The sequence below is a fragment of the Botryllus schlosseri genome, chromosome 4 (genome assembly GCF_051294905.1).
Source record: "Botryllus schlosseri isolate E-star chromosome 4, Bs_hap1, whole genome shotgun sequence".
NCBI classification, from domain to species: Eukaryota; Metazoa; Chordata; class Ascidiacea; order Stolidobranchia; family Styelidae; genus Botryllus; species Botryllus schlosseri.
This window is the reverse complement of record NC_137239.1, coordinates 29,341,238-29,362,624: the sequence shown is the minus strand read 5'-3', so window position 1 is coordinate 29,362,624 and position 21,387 is coordinate 29,341,238. Positions and strand designations below refer to the sequence as shown.

Here is a 21,387-nt window from a genome sequence, read left to right as displayed (position 1 = left end):
TAGATTTACCCCTGACTCCATAGTATGCGAATATTTAGTGCTCTAAATTCTAAACCTAAACCTTCTTTGAATTTCAGTTTTCAGCTTTCTTTTTTTGGCATGCCCGTTAATCCTCTGTGGGTGATAGATATGATGAGTCATATAATATTTGCGAGCACCGATTGACTTGTTTTACGATTCAGGGATTTGGAAACATATCGCGTCACAAATTGAAACACATACCGTATAATGCGCAATGTGACAATGTCAACAAAGAAGATTTGAACTAAACTATGGAAAGACTGATTTCTTGTGACTTCAATTGCTACTCATACTTTGCCACATAGCCTTTATTTTGAATCTGGATTACGCATGCCAGGTATACGTAGGCAGCGTAATCGTGGCATATTAATGAACAGGCTTCAAAGTAAATGAATTTCCTGGTCATTTGATACAGTCTATGGTTTTAGTCATTCAAAAAGCAAGTTTTATGTTTTGAATTCCTAGCAACCTTTCGCGGGCCGCACAGAATAGCTTCGCGGGCCGCATTCGCCCCACGGGCCGCACTTAGCCCAGGTCTGCTCTAGGAGGATATGTCCTCCTTTTCAGGTTTTTGAAAATGTCCTCCGAGGACGCCTAAATGTCCGTTTTTTGGGAATTCGTCCTCCTTTACAGCTTTGGAAAGAAATGAGAAATGGGCATAAATGACGCTAAATAGGAAATTTGTGGTCCGAACGAAAGTGACGACCTTTTTTAATAGTCAACCAACCACAAGGTCGGGAAAAATTTACCATTTTTTCTAATTTAATCCACAATTCTAAATCTGAAAATTTTGAAAAAGTCTCCCCCTTTCCCGATTACAAAATATGGTAACCCTAGCTTAGGCGATGTAAAGAGGAGGCATGCGCACTGAATGAAAAGTAAAATAAGTTAATATAAAAGGACAAGCTACAAAATGAGGTGTCATGTTACGGAAGGCGAGATCGATATGTCAGGTCGTGGTCCGGTAAACTTTGAGGGCTGACTAGTTAGTATTCATCCTGTAGAAATTGCATGTATTTCGATTTCGACTTGAATGCGGAAATGCTCGACGACTGCCGGATATCCGTCGAGATACTGCTATAAAATGAAGAGATAGGATAGCGACTCAAACACTGACATTGGCCTCTATATCCCTAGAATATGTAAATACGAGACGTGTGTGATTGAACGTAGCTACACATGAATTTAAAAAAGGAGAAAATGACATAGAAAATAAAGGCGATGAAAGTTAAAGTGAAAGTGGCCCTTGTAGTCTAGTATATATGTATTGGAAATTGCAACCGCGTTTACTGACATATAGCCTACTGACATAACCTCAAGATGAGAGTCAGTCGAAAAGCTCAAGGGTGGAATAAATTTGACAATATGAACATGAACATAATTGCCTCTTTCGACATTAAAGTTTGTTGAACTCTCGAGCTGGTAACAACTGCCACTTATGAAGCCAGCTCGAACATTTTCGGGTTTATTTCAAATATCAAAATGAATATATTATTCAATTGTACGTGGATTGAAGTTCTGAACCTCCAAGAGTAGGGTTACCATACGTCCTCTTTAAGAGGACTTGTCCTCTTTTTAGACTTCTTTGAAAGTGTCTTCAGAGATCGGAGGACGCGCCCTTTTGTCCTCTTTTTTGAGATGTAGTCCTATTTTTTGAGAATTTAGGTAATATTTACTGCAAAATTGGATTGATATGCCGTAAATCAGCACCGGAGTGAAGCTCCAGCGGGTATTTCGGGAGCTCGGCGTAAAGTTGACCATTTTTTGTATAGTCAACCACCTGACAATGTGGAGGAAAAAACGGTATTTTGGGCGCTGAGCGAGAAAGTTGACTTTTTTTATTCAACCGACCGCAGAGTGTGAAAAATTTACCCTTTTTTGAGAATTTTCCTCCGGTTTTGCAAGTCTGCAAATTCTGAGAAAGTGTTCTCTTTTCAGATTTCCAAAATATAGTAACCCTATCCAAGAGTCTCTCTCTGATTGTCATTTTCAATCGTCTACAGATAAAAGATGAGAATGGATTTTGATTGTTATTCGGGAAAAACTGGATTCTTATGTGGGTCATCACGACTGTTCAGTTCAGCTCAGTTCAGTTCAGATTCATCCTTTCAGAACAGCACAAGATTGCTATCAAATGAAGAGATAGGAGTACGTAGTACAAACAACACAGATACCCACTTTGGACAATAACATGAACAGGCACGCACCGGATGCACACTGATTGAAAAGATATATTCGAACATAAAAGAGCAAGCGACGAAAATGAAAAGGCGTGTGTCGGTAGTTGAAGTCGATATCAGATTGTGGCCCGGTAATCTCAACCGCTGACCTTTTTATTCTATAGAAAATTAGCGATATCTAGAATCTAGATATCCTTGAGTAGAATATGCTTGCATTAGGACTTGAATGTGGATATGGACAATGGACATTGGACATGCTCATCGATTGTAGGAGTGCATGTCGGCGACATAATTTATTATCTAATTGTTCCATGATGCTGGACGTTGTTGTTGTTTTTGTTGTTACCTAGGCCTACCATACGTCCTCTTTTAAGAGGATTTGTCCTCTTTTTTGACTTTTTTGAAAGTGTCCTCGGAGGACGGCCTTTTGTCCTCTTTTTTGAGAGTTTGTCCTCTTTTTTGAAATTTTAGGTCAGATTTAGAGCAAATTGCGAGCGATATGCCGTAAATTGGTACAGAAGTGACTCGCCGGAGGGTATTCCGGAGCGAAAAACGCTATATTGAGCTCCGAGCGGAAAGATGACCTTTTTTTTAGTCATCCATGCACCTAGCAATGCGGCGAAAAAAACGGTATTTTGAGATCTGAGCGCGAGGTGATGACCTTTTTTTTTTTTAGTCAACCGCGGTCACGAAGTGGGAAAAATTCACCGGTTTTTGAGAGTTTTACTCCAGTTTTGCAAGTCTCAAATTTCTGAAAAAGTGTCCTCTTTTTAGATTTCCAAAATATGGTGAGCCTATTGTTATCTAGTTTTGAGGGTGACGACCACTCTGACGATTATATGCTGGCCTGGTTGCCTCAGTTTTGATGAATTTGCTATATCGAGCCCCCATCTACCTTTGTATGTCTTTGCGTCGCTTTTCATCTAGTTGCATTTTTGTTGGGTGCGTTATTAAATGGCAATGTAGGCAAATAGTTCAGTTTATTACGAATTTTAATCAATTCAAAACACCACAAGACTGCGATACAATGAAATGATAGGAAGGTGTCGAAACGACTTGGAGCAGTATTTCAAAACAGACTATAGATAACTAAGGGTACCTTTGTTATCTATAATCAGACACGCAGCTGGGCCTGATAAGCGATGTAAAGAGGACGCATGCACTTGGACAATGAACACTGAATGAAGAGTGAAAGAAGATAAATAGACAAGCGAAAAAATGATGTGGCATGTGATGGAAGGCGAGATCGATATGTCAGGTTGTGGTCCAATAAACTAGTATTTATTCAGTAGAAATTGTTTGTATTTCGACAAATAATATAAAGGCAAATACAGACTCTCTCTCTCTTTCTCTCTCTCCTTCCTGCAAGATCAATTTTGTAAACATTTGCTGCTCGCTTCGTGTTATTGCTGCTGCTTTTGCTAGTGACGGTCGAATATCGCATGACGCCGGTTAATGTTCGTTTTCTGCTTGGCTACCTACCTGGATAGGCAGACTTTGTCTTATTATTATTATTCAGATGATGATCGGCAATTGAGAGATTGTAGTATTTTTGTATTAGTCTCATAGTTTGACAGTTTCAGCTACTTCTTTGCGTTGTGTGTTGATCGGATGAACGTATACCGCAGTCCGCAAATCGCTGGCCTTTTTGCCTGATATATCAGGTGAGCAGCGATGATTTTCCGAGTTGAAGTAATTTGATAAAAAATAATTAAAAAATAAAACATAGTGTGAGCACAGGACACCGATTCCATACAGGCGCAGTGCAAACGATTTAGTTTTGTTTCCTATTTATAGAGTCATTTTATTCAGATTTTTCACCTGCAGTCGACTAGATCGCCTCGCTAGCCCCTCTCTACGGTCTGATTCTCCGTTATAATTCACCAAGTGTTAGATTTAGTTAGTTTGTTGCAGTGCGTTGTATTTTCAGCCCTATGACGAAAAATATTTATCGTCTGATTCGCCACATTTTATTAAGATTAGGACTATATCCCAGTGGAAAGTATATTACGCATATATTCCGTAGGATTTCCGCTCATAGACGTCTTGCGCTACAACAGAAGCGCAAGAAATTGCAAATTTTTTGAAATAGGTTAACAGTAAATAGAACTAAGATCAAAAGATTTCCGCTCCCATTTGTATGTTGAATTGTTGATGGATGACATACGGTTCATGCGGGTCCTTGTAGTTATCATAGAAGTATTTCATTTTGTACAGTAAATTGATGTCAGCAACTGACAGATGGGAATTAGGTTAAATTCCCGTGGGTAACATTCTTCTCGAATAAAAAGTTTGCTACTTTTGTTTGCTTGCTGCAACAATATGTTTATAAATATATCATTTTCCTCACTTTCAATGCTCTGTCATTGGACCACCTCAGACTCTACTGAATGAGTACTATTCAGCGCTCGAGATTACTGGACCACTGATGTATCGACCTCACCTTCCATCACATACCACCTCATTTTGTCGCTTGTCCTTTTATGCTGTCTTCTTTGCATCACCTAGGCCCAGGTGGGTGTCTGAGTTCAAAGAATACTCCAAATTGTTTTGACACCTTCCTATCTTTTCATTGTATTGCAGTCTAGTGGTGTTTTGAAAGGAAAATTATGACCAATAAACTAAATGTTATGTATAAGAAAAGTTAGTTAGCTAGTGAAACATTTCAGAGTTTGTGTGGTTTGTGGATATAATCCATTTTAACTAAAATTGCGGATGACAACTCTCAAGATATTGTCTTCTATTCGAACTGAATCTTTGTATGATGCAACAACCAGGATTGTAACCAAGTCACAAGGTTCCGAGTCACTAGTCGCTTTGACTTTTATAGTTTTGAGCGTCGGAGTCAAGTCGAGTTATTTTAAATTCACCACCGAGTCAACTCTGAGTCAAACTCAGTATTGGTACTAGTGAGGACACTCCTTGGTCCGCTGTAAATGTCAAATTGAACATACGCACATGAACATAACATCCTAATTCGCTATATTTAGACACAAATATCACAAAATTGAAATCCCTTTGGGAACCCCATATACGTTAGAAATATTATTATTGTGTTGATACTGGTAGTAAGAATATCAATATTTTCAGTTAATTGAGAATTTTGACTCTTGAAAATTGACCTAGTTTCTGTTGAACCTACATGTTGAAGATATAAATAAATCGAAGGAATATCTTTTAAGTGTCCACGATAAACCAAGATCAATTTCCTAGGCCTGCATGCATGTTTCAAAATCACTTCTTAAAAAAGTGATATTTTCAATATCTACCATAAAGGATTTCTTACTGTAGTGCGAGTTTGGGATATTTCTATATTCTAATCTGAAAAATGATATCATTCAAAAGTCATGATCGCAAGTCTTGCAATTCCTCATTTACTGTTTGATACATTCCCAATTAAATTGTGATTTTTCAAGTAGGCCCGATTTCAAACTTGAGTGTCATGGGCCTATTTAATTTTACATCCATTTGTTATGTATTTGTGCATCAGATGTCAAAGTTGAACGATATGAATCTTTTTTTATACAGTAGATATAATGTTGCTTCTAATTTATCATTTTATGACATATTTATATTTTAGATAGATAGATAGGTTTTGGCGTCTGATTTTGTAAAAATTGTGATGCATAATCTGCGGAATGCTTGCAAGGCAGTTCTTCTACACGATATCGATACAATGAATTTTTCGACGTCGCATGCATACATTAGGAACCTTTGCCTTCTCATCAAATATTTATGCGCAATTACAATTGTGAATCTTAGGTGCGGCTCGTTTGAGCGATTAATTCGAGACAGACGCTACAAAAATAGAACATCGATTTATGGGAAGCATTGTCATATTCTATGGTTTTCAAACTATTGAACTTGAACTGGCGCCCTTTTAGATTGCTTGTTCAACTTCCCAGTTCATTATGTGTGCATTAAAAATCATGAAAACAATTACTCATTCAATAAATAACAAACCTTTGACTCAGAGAAAAGTCAATCAATGTGCATTAGTGCAAGTGTTCCGTGACCAAAAAGAAGTATTTGAATAGTTTAGAGGTACAGAACTTTAATATACAATTGAATAATATATTGGTATTGAAATGAAGTGAACCCAAATATTTTCGGCTGACACTCGTCAGGGGTAATCGTCAGCAACTAGTAGAGAATTGGAAAGAACATTCTATATCAACAATCGTATCACAAAATAATAAAAGTATCTTAATCTTAGGATCAAGTGCAGTGTTTTATTTATTGTGTAAGCTGAAATGAAATATTTACTATTGGTTTACAAGCTGCAATTTTGCAATTCAATGAATTGGCGGTTTAACTTACAACTTTTGACACACATATTAGAGATTGTTGTCATGGAGTGATTCATTTAACTTCCTGCCGGCTGGGTGGTGGTTTTTTCATAGCAGTGGACTGAAATTACCAGCATGTTGTCATATTACTGACTCATTTCGTCATAAAGTAAGTTGGCCTAAACGTATGGTCAATTGTGTGACGTATTTCAAAGGAGAAGGAATTGCTATTTACATGTTGGACAACAGCTGTTTATAACATATTACGGTGATTAGCATTGCAAATATTTTTGATCACAGTTGATCCATACTTGCACACAACAGTTTGATCTAGTGGTGCTTACCTGGTGGGCCACATGAGCCTTTTGAGGTGGGCCGCTGGGCTAAACTGTTGTGGGTTTGCAAGAGATAATATTTAGAAAAATGTAAGTCAGCCACAATTACCACTTGTTTTGCCTTAGCATATATTCGAGAAATCCATCTGATCTGAATAATCAAATATTGTGCTACCAGCAATGTTAATGTTAATTCGCAGGAGCTTCTTGGAGATACAGTACTTCAATATACAATTGATCAGTATATTCATATTTAAACTGCTGAAAATATTTTGGGTTTAGTATTCGGTTGTATAGTGGAGTTCTGTGCACCCAAGAAGCTCTTCAAATGTGTCGGCCGAAAATATTTCGTTTTATTTCAATATAAATATGTTAATTTGTCAGTTTTATTTTGCAATTTGCTGTTTGACTGCTCTTGCCAAATATAGCTGATTATGCATGGATTTTCGCAAATATTAGCAGACAGGTTTTGATAAATCTCGCATAATATATAATTATGCCTGGTTGGTAACAAGCTAAATATGGTATGATGAATCAAATATCAAAAATAATGTTATGTGGAATAGCCTAGTGATGCACATTGGGAGATTATCAACCACTGCCAATTCTCTTATGCCGATTGCGATACAACAGTTATTTCCTGATACTTCCTTGGATAGATGGCAAAGCTTTTTTTGGCATATCCTGGATGCTTGATTTAATGACAAGTTGACCTGCAGTGTACGGTTACGTGGCTACAGTTGTTGCCCAGCAGAGCTTTTCAATCGTCTAATATAATTTGGCGAGCGTATTTAACATACGAAAGGGTATTTGGAAACGTCTGATTATTCAGATGATATGTTAAGTAATTTTCACTAAACTGATACGCCTACAATGGTTGATACAATTTTCTTTCGCTTTCCCTACTAGCTGCTGGCGATTACTGAGATGAGTGTCTGTCGAAAATATTCAGGTTTATTTCGAAATTGGTTACTGAAGTTCGGAACCTTCAAGAGCCTCTTCGAGTAACATTAGTACTGTTCTCTTTAGACAGCAATATTCGATTATGTGGTATTCAGACATTGATTCACTGTTGGAAGACGGCTTGCAATAAACATTAGTGAAGCTGGGAAATATAAGAACGGGTAAGTCAAATTATTACTTCCGTGTGAAATACCCAAAGCAATTGAGTGTAATGACTGCGGAATGATGACAACCATTTGGCGCTATTGATAGACTTGTATAAACTGCTGGACTTTCAAATACCTTAACTAGAACTAGAACTACTCACTTTTAAGAATTCCCACTATAACTCAACCAACTAACTAAAACACAACTAACCACTAACCAGATTCAAACCAATTCAACTAATTTATTTTAATTTCGCTGGAATCTTGAGCATCAGTACATGTTGGAAAGGGGGGCTTTCGACCCCAAATCCCACCCCCTGGCTACGCCGTTGTTAGTAGTGATGAGCTTTAGGCTAGCAATGGCTGGAAGAATATCACACAACATAAGACAGTTACCACGAATCACATTAAACCACGGTATGTGTTATCTAGCTGTTTGGCAACTAAGTTTATTAAAATGCCAAACTAGGACTAGAACTACTCACTTTTAAAAATCTGTAACTAGAATCACGCAAAAAATCCAGTAGCTAGTTGACCGTGAACTTACGGTACTAGATTGGTAGCTTGTACAAGTCTGGATATAAATCATGAATTATCGCGTGTCACAGTTAGCCACTTCACTCAAAATTTTACTCGTTGCCAAGTTGAAAAAGATTTTCCCACTTATGCTTTTCGAAGTCATGATTAAAGCTCTCTGATGATCAGTCATCAACAAGAAATCGATGTCTTCTAACGTAAATATTAGTTTCATAGAAATTTTGAAGTGATGGGTTTTTATATACCCAGTTTACCTTTTTAACAGTAATGGATGCCTTCACATCCTCAAAAAGAAGCCTCAATAGTATTTCCAGAAAAAGCGTTTAGCAATTTATAAATAATTTTGACCAGACATGGGTAATGACGACATGAAATCTTTTTATATCTATGTGTCTGGCAGTAATGTATTGCCTTACACGACATCACAAAGGAGGATCAATACTTTTCCAGATGAAGCGTTATTTATGTACGGTAATCATTAATGTTGGCTATACATGGGGTAATCGGGGTTTGTAATCTTGATGACTTGATCGATCACACCGATTAGAGCATTTATGAGTCATCGTAATTGATCGTGTGTAAAAAAATTCACATTGATCGTGTTCAATTTGTTTACATATATAATTGATTTATCTTTCATAACTCGATTGATTGTTTTACGAGGACTACAACATAATCGGAACAAGGAACAGTGTGATATTGTCATATATATTGACATACCGTAAACCGGGGTAACTTTGAACTATTTTTCACAATTTCGCTTTATAATATCTTGGAAATGCTAGAGTGCAGGGGCGGCAAGTTTTGTGTTTTTCTTGGGTTATGGACCAAAGATTAGAATTAACTAATCAAAAATCTTCATGGTCATAATAAGTACCATACTTTCGTAAATTATCCGTTTCCAAAGTTATCCCGGCATGTTGGGTAAATTTGGACAATGTAGTTTTTTGTATGTCCTAACATTCCATCGTCTATGAAACCTCTTAAATGAGGCTTATTTGCTGGGAAACTCAAACTATCTCCTCGTAAAGCTTGATCTTGCGGGGAAGCACCAAGTAGTTTCTTAATCGTATTGGTCTTGGCAGTGCCTGGGCCATTGCACGTCAAGGCATTGTGCCCATTCATATCAGCTGATTCTCTATGTAATTTCATTACCATTGCCGAAGCTGTAAACTTGTCCTCAAATGTGTGCTCAAGGCCCAAGTACGGGAAGCAAAATGAAACTAACCAAAAATAACATGCATCTTCAAAATAGAATTAACATATAACATCGACCATTGAATAACATGTTACCAGAATTTCTGGCCACCACGAGCTCAATCTTTCATGCATTCAGCTCAAATTAATTTTTAAGATAGAAATTGGTTTAATTGTTGTAGATCATCACAATGCTGATCAAGGAATATAGAATACCGATGCCTATGAGTGTGGAAGAGTACAGGATTGCTCAGTTGTACATGATCCAGGTGGGTTGTGCGGATATCCATTCTTAACCGTCGTATTACGATCTGTTTATACTTGTGGGTAGAAGTGTAATGAAGTGCTTCTACCAGGGTTGTAACTAAGTCGCAAGGTTTCGAGTAACAAGTCAATCTTACTTTTATAGTTTTGATTCGAGTCAAGTTGAGTCATTTTCAATCCAGTACCGAGTCCAGTCCGAGTTCAAGTCGGCGTGCAGAGGATCGAGTTCGTGCCAAAGTGACTGTTCAGTTTCAAGTTAAAGTCTTGCTAAGCCCACTTTTTTCAATTCTGCTTGGTGATATTGAATGCTGCGCATGCGCATGCATAATACCGGTAACTCATTTTTCTCACTTTTAACAGTTTCTGGTTGCATTTTCAAGTACCAGTACTAACAGACGGAATAGCAGTTGTGTGGTAGCTTTACTATTCGAAATTACGATGAAATGCCGGCACTTCTACGTTATTCCCCACACCTCGAAAAAATGATCCCCATGACACCAATAAACGCTTCCCATGAACACTAACAGAAAAATTTACAAACATCAAAATGAATTGTTTTTTGCGTTGAGGTGGGGCAGACGGATATTAGGGATGGGGGAGGGGGATATTACATATTAGGGTGGGTTAGATTTGGATATCCTAAGATTAGGGTCGGGAGATATTAGGGATGGGGTAGGGGATATTAGGGTGGGTTAGGATATCCTAAGATAAGGGTTGGGATATTAGGATCGGGAGATATTAGGGATGGGGGAGGGGATATTAGGGTGGGTTAGGATATCCTAAGATAAGGGTTGGGGATATTAGAGTGGGGATAGGATATCCTAAGGGTGGGGTAAACTGGGGTATATTAGGGTGGGTTAGGGTATCCTAAGATTAGGGTTGGAGAGGGGTATTAGGGTCAAGGATGGGGTTAGGATATCCTAAGATTAGGGTTGGGGGTGACGATTACAATATTCCCAACCCTAATCTTGGCATACCCTGACCCCAAATTCAACCCTAATCTTGTGATATCCTACATCAACCTTGACCCTAACCCACCCCAGCACCCACAACCCTAATCTTAGGATATCCTAACCCACCCTAATACCCCCTTGCCATGACCCTAATATAGCAATATCTCCCACCGCACCCTAATATTCCCCTAGCCCTAATCCCAACGCGAAAAACAATTTATTTTCATGTTTATAAATTTTCACATTTTCATGGGAATCATTCATTGGTTTCATGGTGATCACTTCTGGATGTGCGGGGAATAACGAAGAAGGGCCGAAATACCTGCCTTGGGCGTACGAGTCTTGAGTCATATGACTCGGTCCAGTTCTTATGCAATGACTCAGTTAGAAGTCGAGGCAAGTCATTTTCCTTATTTTGAGAAAATGACTCGAATCAAGTCGAGTCACCGAAAAATCTGCATGAGAGGATGGGAATGACAAATGTTTGTATACCAAGCTTGGCTTACACAGTTCTGTAGCATTTTGAGGAAAACCAGAAATTAGGTTAGAGTTAGGTTTCCGGCATTTCTCTTTAATCAGTCTGATTAGATAATTTGAATTATCATTACTAAAATTATGCAGTTGTTTAAGTGTTGGAGGGTGCTGGGATCGCGCAACATTGTTTTTCAACGAGGTTTAAAAATTATATTTTGTTGTCCAGAAAAAAAGCAGAGAAGAGAGTCACGGCGAAGGTAGCGGGGTGGAAATTCTAGAGAACCGGCCCTACGACAATGGACTCGGTGGCACCGGACAATACACTCGAAAAATATACCACATCAGCACTCATATACCCGGTATGGAAATTTATCTCCTCAAATGCATAATATCATGTCCAATCACATCATGATCTCATTTTATTCTTTTGTCCATGATTAGGGATGGGCAAAGTCAAGTATGGTACCTATGTGATTTGATTCTGAATAATGTATCAGGCTTTTAGGCAAGAGTATTCGAGCATATGGGTGACGCGGAAAATCGAATCGTACTATCACAAATTAAATCATTGAAGTGACTCTTTGAGGCACAGAACTTCAATATACAATTGAATAGTATATTGATATTGAAATGAACCTGAATATTTCCGGCTGACATTCGTCAGGGGTAATCGCCAGCAACTAGTAGAGAATTGAAAAGAAAATTTTCAATGTGTTTCAGCTCAAAATATCGTATTCTAGTTTATTTCAATATGAGTGTTATATTCAAATAAAATATACCGTTTTATTGCACTTTGTGGCAATGTTGATCACGACTTCACATAAATGTCATTGTGCGTTACGGTTTAGATGTCGAGGTCATCGAGGTTTCAAGGCTTTCACGGTGGCAAAATAGCATCGGGACTATAATCCTACTTGAAAATATAGCTCTTAGCGGAAAGAGGCATGTAATTCCAGTAATTAAAAAAATTTCTCCTACTTTGTCGAATCATGACGATCAATATTCGATTATGATGCGAGCACTCATATCGTTTTGCGCTGATGTGGGTGTTTTTACATTATTTTTCGTTCTAGCTTCCTATGCACATTGAAATTAATAGGCTATACTTAATTCTACACCCTTCTTGATATATTATGGCCCCCAATATTGAGTAAAATACTCTATCATGATTTTGGGTTCTTTCACTCTCGCTGACCGTAAAATTTGATGGTATCGTATGACATCGGATTCATAATACAGTCATTTTTCTCACTCTAAACATGTTTATTCTAATATACAAAAGGTAGTTGCTGGGCCTCATTGGTCCTGATACACGAGACTTGAATAATTCAGATAGAATATGTTGAGTCATGAGATATGACTCGAGTACAAGTTGACTCGATACACAATTTAACTCGAGTCGAGTCATTACCCATTTTGAAGAATACGACTCAAGTCCGACTTGAGTCATTACAACCCAGCCCTACTTCTGCTTCTATTTGAGTAGAAATTTATGACTACTTCTACTTCTATTACCTGAGTAGCAACAACACTTACAACATGACTACCTCTGAAATCCCAGTTTAACAGAAATTTCAATCAAAACCCTTCAAGAGCTTCTTGGAAGTACAAAACTTCAATATACAATTGAATAGTATGTTCATATTGAAATGAACCCGAATATTTCAGGCTGACACTTTCATCTGCGTGCCTTGGAGTCGACCTTTATCAAAATACATCAGCCCAAGCTTTGTTTACAGAAGGAGTTCGTGCACCATCTTAAAATAGTACATTAAACGCTCTCTTTATTTGAGATTTCATTCCATGCTGGTGACGTCATATTTTGTGTTAGATCGTTGATATACAATGTTCTTTCCAATTCTCTACTATTTGCTGATGATTGCCCCTGACGAGTGTCAGCCGAAAAGGTTAGGGTTCATTTCAATATGAATATACTATTCAAAACCCTTCAGGGTCCAATGTTTGGTAACGTAACTGCAGCTGTTATTTCAAGGGTTTTGTTGCAATAGCGAATATTTCGATCCAAATACTTTAATGTCTAATGTTGGGTAAACTAACTGCAGCTGTCATTTCAAGGGTGGTTTGTCGCGATACTGCCAAAGAATGCGATGATCGTTTACGAAGAAGCGTGGAACGCATACCCACACACGCGTACACGGTTCACTTGTCCGTTTATCGAGAAGTTTTCGATTGATATCGAAACGAAATATTGCGACGATCTTGGAGAGCAAGATGATGTTTTCGGAAAGCAAAAAGTTGTCGGTAATTAACCAGATTACGACTAGATCCTGACCAATATAGGATTTCTGATCCGATACCGGTAAAACTGATAACTAGTACCGATTAACCCGATATATTTGGCTCAATTCCGACCCGTGGAGAAGTTATTGGAGTACAAATTTTGGGATTTGGAAAAAATAGTATTTACGGTGGCAAATTCTTCCACTATTTATTGTAGATCTACCTACCGTGAATACTATGATTTGAAATCGTCAATTTTGAACATCAATAACTTTGCTTCTAAGAGTTGGCACTGAGCCAAATTTGTTGTGCATCGTTTTTTCAGACAAATCAGCATTTTCATGGGGTAGCCAGTAACATCCGAAAAATTTTTATATTAATTTTATTAAATAAATCCAAAATTTCTACTCTAATTACTTCAATTTCAATGGTTGGAATTGAGCCGATATTGGTGTGCAGCGTTTTTTAGATAACCTAACAATTTTATCCAGTAGCCTATCCAGTAAAATTTGATAAAAAATTATTTTCGAACAGTCCTACCGAACATATTGGGGGCTATCGGTGAACGTCATCGGTTTTATCGATATCGGCCCAAAAATTTGACATCGATCGATCATGATTCACTCAAATTACTCGAATTCACTCCCAGATTGGATTGATATGGTGAAAGATCAAGCCGGGGACAAAGTTCCAAAAGAGGAAGATACAAAACTATTCACGAGTTCAAAAACAGGCCGCGGCCCGTTGAGCGAGGACTGGCTCGCTGAGGCTAAGAGAAATCGGGGCAAAGCGGGCCACAGCGTTATGTGCTCCTATAAGCTTTGTAAGGTATCTCTACTTCCTTTCTCCACTTCCCTCACTTCGTACTAAATGAGAGTTGATACCCATAAGCATGAGAATGGCAAATGTCGGCTCATCGAGCTTGGCTCAATTCGCACGATACAGCTCTACTGTAGCATTTTCAGGATGAGATGTAGATTGATTGGACTTAGATTGATGAGATCTGCCTTCAAACAAGTTTCATTTTTCTATCCAGGTCGAGTTTAAATACTGGGGAATGCAGTCGAAGATAGAAAAATTCATTCATGATGTCGGTAAGTTCTAGTTGGCTATTTAACGTCACAATCTTGGAAGCGCGTTAACTCAAAAAGGGTTGGGGTTGAAATAAAAATTCACTACTTTTCATCCCATTACATGTGTATTTATGTGACCAGCCCTAATATTAATGGCATGTAATCGTAATCTCTATTATAGCTGTTGTTGGCTAGGTTGCATAGAGTTAACCACTCTTTACTCTTCCTTATTTGGTATACCACCATAACTAGATACGGTAGCTTGTTTCGAGAGTGTATGTTTGTGTATATATTTGGCTGAAAGCTCCTTGGTTCCTGATTGAGATAAAGATCTTAAGGATGGTATTGTACGAAGTAAGGACCCTTCTGTATCTTTACACTGATAGTTATCTTGTACACTTGCTGCTGATCTTATTGTGTATGTGCTGTTGACTACATATTCTATTTGTGAGTTGTTAAGGTTGTAATCAATATAATAATCAGTTCCAGCTCCAAACTCTCAAATCATATAAATCAGTGCCCCAGGCTACAAAATATCCATAAAACATCTTAAGTTAATGGTATCCAATGGTGTTTTGATGTCACCAACTTCACATATGCGTAATGAAGACCAGTTGCCCCTAAAGATAATGGTTGGCGCTACCTTCCTATTTTAAGGCCCAAAGCCTAAAAAATTGGCAACAAATCAAAGGTCGTCTAAGCAGCCATTGTCGGTTCTCAAGTAGAAGTAGAAGTAACATCTTAAATGTGGCTACTTGATAAGATTGTTGGGTTGCCTAAAAAGACGCCAAATTTGCCTCGATACCAACTTGTAGATGTGAACGCACAGGAGTTCGCAAATTCTCAATTCATTATATTGAAAAAATTTAAAAAATGTTTTTCAATTTTACTCTCAACCCCATGAAATGGTTAAGTTATTCACAAAACGATCCAAAACCAATGTGACATAATTGCAATGCGTGGAATCTAAGTTTTTCATTCATAATTCTGGGATTACCCACCACTGTCCAGGCGATTTTTATGAATCCAAAATTTTCAACTGCAATCACTTCGCTTCTACCGGTTGAAAGTAACCAAGAATTGTTGATCAACGGTTTTTCATACAACTCATTAACTCAACAATTTAATGCAGTTGACAGTAAAATTTGAAGATTTGAAAAAAATATTTATAATAAGTTTAACATTTTCAAACTCATGTGCATTGTGATGGGATCGAGCCAAATTTGATGTGTACCGTTTTTTAAGCAACCTAATAATCCCCGGAATCCGGAAGAAAAAGTTATTTTTGAATAACTCTACTGACCGTGTATATACAATTAAACATTGAATTGTCCGTGTGCAGCCCTGCGAAAAACAATGGGCCGAGCGCATCGACAAGCCTGGTGCTGGCAGGACGAATGGTTCGGCTTAACCATGGACGATATACGTCGCTTGGAGAATGAAACGCAGTCTCTTCTTAATAAGAAATTTGGGAATTCGCCTGCCAACGATTATCCTGACTCTACTACTGGGACTTTTGAAGTAAGTTTTCTAATTTTTGTGTTCAATTTTTTTTTAATTGCACTTGAATTCAAGTATTTAGAAGTTTGTACTCGGCCCTACTTTGGATGGAGCCAGATGGTGTTCCAAATCCTTCCAATTTTGAAATCCTGCTGCAATCTTTTGAAATGGTTCGATTATAATCGAATTATCTCCCTCATGCGTTCGGCATGAATCATGAATGATTGTGCTCTTTTGTGTCAGAACCAATGAACTGCAATTTCAAAAACAATAAATCTCGGCCAAAGAAAAAGCGACCATCGAACGAGGCTGCCCGCCCCAAATTATATTGACATTCATGAGACAAGTATCCCGGAAACCGCTCGAGAATATAAAAATAGCCGATAAGCTGAATTATTGATGAGATAGTGGACAAAGATCGCAGGCTAAGGCGGTAATCGATCATCTTGATGCCTCTTAAAGGATATGACACATTCGATTTGATTTGGTTTCTTGAATAACGATTTCTGATTTGCTATCAATGCCGGACTTGTTCGCAATACCAATGTAATCTGCTGACGATGAACTAACTACTATTTTTTGGAGCAGTTCTAGGTCCAGTTGCGGATTTTGAAAAGTGAGGAGTTCTAGTTCTAGTTGTGGATTTTGAACAATGAGTAATGGTAGTTCTCGTTCTAGCTAGTTGCAGATTTTAAAAAGTCAGGAGTTCCAGTTCTAGTTGTGGATTTGAAAAGTGTGTATTTCTAGTTCTAGTTGTGGATTTTGAAAGTGTGGAGTCTTAGTTCTGGTTTTAGTTGTGGGTTTTGAAAAGTGTGTAGTTCTAGTTCTAGTTGCATATTTTGAAAAGTGAGCACTCTTAGTTCTAGTTGTAGTTGTGGATTTTGAATAGTGTGTAGTCCTAGTCCTAGTTTGTCAACAGAGAAGAGTTTGCCAGTCAGCATTGTATCAGTAAATGAATGAGTTGTTTCCGAATTTAATCTTGTTGGTTGTGTAATCTAGTTGCAATTTTAAATGCCGTTAGTTCGAGTTTTACTTGCAAGTTTCGAAAAATGAGTGGTTCTAGCTGTAGATGCGCATTTTGAAAATCCAGTACAAGTTTGATTAATGCAAGTCACAGCCAATTTTTCAATTAACGGAAGCTTTGGCAGTATCGATAACGCCAGTGTTTTGTTAGTTTTATTGATTGGGAGGGGTTGTGTGTCGAAAATCATTGATGATTATGCCATGAAGTGTCCAATGTAACAGTCACAATTGCTATGATTTCTTGATTGAGCGTGGGATTGTTTTGTAACACAATGGTCCGAGTTGGCTTGACCTCAGACCGAATAAATTACCCTTTGCCAACAGAGATTAGTGGATTTAATAATTCAAATTCAGTTCACAATTTAATTTGTGTCACGTCCAAATTAGGTGATGGATGTCAAATCAAAGTTCACATTCAAATTCACAGTTTATTTCGCATCGTTTCTAAATTCGATAATGGCTGCAATTTGCTCAAAAGTAGCATGACAATTGATCAATATATATACCTATTCATATTGAAATAACGCGGAAATTTTCAGCTGACACTCGTCAGGGGTAATTGTCAGCAACTAGTAGAGAATTGAATAGAACTTTGTTGGTATGCAAACTTCAAAATGCACTGAAATAATAAGTGATTGATATTGAAATAAGCCAGAATACTTTCGGCTGACACTCGTCAGGGGTAATCGTCAGCAACTAGCTGAGAATTGGAAAGAATATTGTACATCAACAATCTTATCACACATTCTGACGTCGCGGACATGAAATTTAGAATAATCTAGGCAAGTATAGTTCAATATACTAATTTTAGATACAGGAACTCCTCTTGTTGGCACGCACTAGGTTGGCTTGTTTTGCTAAAAGTTTACTCCAAGGTACATAAAAGGAAGAACTACCTGCCTCTCCTCGACTGAATTCTGTCGTCTCGGTAATTTTTCACACAAATTTCATGCCTGTGATGTGATATATGTAGTGATACAATTGTTGATGTAGAATGTTATTTCCAATTCTCTAGTAGGCTAGTTGCTGACGGTTAATCCTGCAAAGTGCCAGCCGAAATTATTCAGGCTCATTTCAATATCAAAATATTATTTAATTGTATATTGAAGTTCTGTACCTCCAAGAGTATGTTCACATTTATTGCCCGTAGCTTTTCTGGCTGACAGTTGGATTTGATAAACACAGCGCTTGATGGCCTCCTGTTTTTAGTCTTCAGTCCCCACTCCGTTATCGACTGTGAAAGAGGAAATCTCAAAGGTTCGAAATTCGGTGGAAGAATCATCTCCGAGCGGTAACCTGCGTCGGAATTGTATTCACTGCAATAAGTCTTCATTTAAGTCCGTATTCCAGACTCAAAGAAGAAGTTATCCAACGCGTCGTTTCGTTCTTTACGTAGCAGAAATAGCAGTGAGTGTGCTTGGCTCACTACTTTCCATTTGTTATCATTATTGTGGCTGAGTCAAAAATGGACTAGAAAATTTTCAGTGTTTCCAAATTATATTATTATTAAAATCATAGCTTGAGTTTTTTTTTCAAATTTGATTATAATTAGAATGTTACCTATACAGTTTTTCCGAATTTGATTTGAATTCGAATGATAGCTTCACTTTTTCAAATTTGGATAGAATTAGAACGTTGTCTACCAGGGTTGTAATGACTCGAGTCATGACTGGGTCTACCAAGACAGGCATTTCATTGTAATTTTGAAGAATAGTAAAGTTGTCACACTGTAATTATTTCGTCTATCAGTATTAATACTTTAAAATGCTACCGGAAACTGTTGAAAGTGAGGAAAATTAGCATATTGTAAATGTGAAACATTCGATATCACCAAACGGATATAAAAAGTGGGTTTAACAAGACTTCAAAGACTGGAAGTAGAGCAGTCAACACAATGACTTGGACTCGGACTCGAGTCAAAACACTATGACTCGGACTAGACACACTACTCCGTGACTCGGATTTGACTCGGTGGCGGATTGAAAATGACTCGACTTGACTCGAGTCAAAACTATAAAAGCGAGATTGACTTGTGACTCGGAGCCTTGTGACTTGGTTACGACCCTGTTATCTACACAGTTTTTCCAAATTAGGTCAGAATTACAATGATAGCTTCAGTTTTTTTTTTTTCAAATTTGATTAGAATTAGAATGTTATCTACACAGTTTCTTCAAAATTAGATTAGAACTAACTACACTGTTTTTTCCAAATTTGATTAGAAATGGAATGGTAACTACAATTTTTTTTTCAAATCTGATTCTAATACGAATGTTAGCTACATTATTTATTCCAAATCAGATTCGAATTTCTTGATTCACAATAGCTTGGAAATCAGAATACCTTACGGATTAAAAAAATCATGTTCAGTCCATAATATATCAAGAGCTCATTCTCATAATCACGAGAATGGCAAATGTCAGTAAACTGAGCTTGGTTTGTCCCCAGGACACAGATTTCCTGTAACATTTTTATGAAAACCAGAAATAAGAATAGAATTTGAAAGAGAGCATAAAAACATTTCACAAATAAGATTAGAATTAAATTACCACCATTTTCCTAGGTTATAAATATCTAGTCCAATTAAGTCTTTTGATTCCAACTTCTATTTCTCCGTTGAACCTCTCTTGAAAATCAGTGCATGTGCGGTCGTGAGCGTTGCTTGTTTTTCAGAGCATTCTCTCGCCGAGTGGAGAATGCAGAGTATCGAGCAGGAATCAGAGCAATCGTCGGACGATGATGAATTTTTCGACGCCACCGGTATTTTGCACTTACGTTTGCTACGATTTTATCTTTAAAACGAAGTGTTGATTGTGTCGTGATTAGGGCAAGTTTTTGTTGCAGTCAAATCCCTGGAAAGTTGCATTTATTAATCACAAAAGTTGCTGTGAAAAGTTTCATTTATTTTTCACAAAATTGCACTAAAAAGTTGCATTTATGGACAAGTTCTTTGAAAATATTAGGGTATGAGATACTCGAATTGATCCATATCCAAGGCACTGTAGCAAAACTCAACGTTGGCAACTTCAACGAAATCAGTAGCCTGAAAAAATTGACTCAATGATAATAGAATTTTCGGCTGTCCACCCCGAATGTGCGTCAAATCGGAAAGGACCTCAAATTTAAACGACAGTGAAATACTCCAGCGATCTATTCACATATAGTGCCAATTATTTCCAATAAAAAGTTAGTTGCATGAAAAATCGAAAAAATTGCAACAATTTGCCTGAAAAATCGAAAACACTTGCAAAAAGTTTCATGAAAAATCGAAAAAGTTCCAAAAAGTACCATGAAAAAAAATGGACAAAAGTTGCGATGTAAGAATCCTCCAAACAGCCTAAAACACCATACTATTGGTATTTAAGAAGCTGCCGGAAGCTGTAAAAAAAGGTACAAAAATTGCAAAAACTTGCCATAGTCGTCGTGAAATTACTGATATTCTTTCCTGTCATGGCCAATACCGACATTTCTTTCAAAGTGTGATATTGTCTCGATATTATCACCGAGCTGATAATTGGTCGGACTCTAGTGTTGATATTGGTAACACTTGTTTCAGACGAACTACCAAATGATCCGTCATCAGCCGGTCCTGATTGGCAAAGTCTAGTCAAGGACCAGTGGGGCTCTACAGAGAGTCTTGGTGAATGCAAGACACCTGATGCTACCAAGCTAGATGATGAAGGTCTGTTCCTTGTAGAGGTGGTCTAGTGGACGCCGTTGCTGCTGAAGTGCAAGTAGACGTAGACATTGATGGTACTCAAGTAGAACTAGTAGTAATAAAGCAATTTTTTACCTATTACAACTAGATGTCGCAATTTCTGATACTGAAAAATGGTAAGTATTCTAGGCAGGGTTGTAATGACTCGAGTCGCAATTTTTCAATTTTTGTTTTGAGTACCGTAATTTTCCATGTATAATGTGCAAGATTTTCCCGATTTTTTGTCCTTAAAATCGGGGGTGCGTATTATGCACGTGTACAACAAGCCTTGAAGAAAATCTCCCTCGAAATATTACTTGAAATCACACCTTTCTTCATGTTTGTTTTAATCGCGCTTCACATTCAGCCATCATGCCCGTAATTCGTATTATCTGTATTGCACGCTGCCAATTAGCGAGAAGCGTGTTGCTATGCGCTGCACAACAGCAAGCCATCTCCTTCTGAGTTGGTTAGCCGTTTGTACGCGAGCGAAATTA

At 37.6% G+C, this 21,387-nt stretch overlaps 1 protein-coding gene across 6 annotated transcripts in view; it reads left to right on the top strand.

Annotated features, from left to right (window-relative positions):
- The first annotated feature begins 3,598 nt into the window (after nucleotides 1-3,598).
- LOC145437748 (membrane-associated phosphatidylinositol transfer protein 2-like) overlaps nucleotides 3,599-21,387 on the top strand; it is a 42,073-nt gene continuing 24,284 nt past the window's right edge. For 2 of the 6 annotated variants that reach the window (XM_080315038.1, XM_080315033.1), the window contains exons 1-11: nucleotides 7,343-7,949; nucleotides 9,851-9,937; nucleotides 11,586-11,718; nucleotides 13,436-13,621; nucleotides 14,250-14,428; nucleotides 14,637-14,694; nucleotides 16,016-16,194; nucleotides 18,406-18,487; nucleotides 18,547-18,603; nucleotides 19,867-19,953; nucleotides 20,750-20,875. In XM_080315038.1, the coding sequence (XP_080171164.1) occupies nucleotides 9,860-9,937; nucleotides 11,586-11,718; nucleotides 13,436-13,621; nucleotides 14,250-14,428; nucleotides 14,637-14,694; nucleotides 16,016-16,194; nucleotides 18,406-18,487; nucleotides 18,547-18,603; nucleotides 19,867-19,953; nucleotides 20,750-20,875 (1,165 nt within the window). In that variant the 5' untranslated portion in view covers nucleotides 7,343-7,949; nucleotides 9,851-9,859. Of the gene's footprint in view, nucleotides 3,866-3,887; nucleotides 6,759-6,786; nucleotides 6,916-7,342; nucleotides 7,950-9,850; nucleotides 9,938-11,585; nucleotides 11,719-13,435; nucleotides 13,622-14,249; nucleotides 14,429-14,636; nucleotides 14,695-16,015; nucleotides 16,195-18,405; nucleotides 18,488-18,546; nucleotides 18,604-19,866; nucleotides 19,954-20,749; nucleotides 20,876-21,387 lie in introns of those variants that run through there. The other 4 variants (XM_080315034.1, XM_080315036.1, XM_080315037.1 and 1 more) reach the window with 4 other exon arrangements.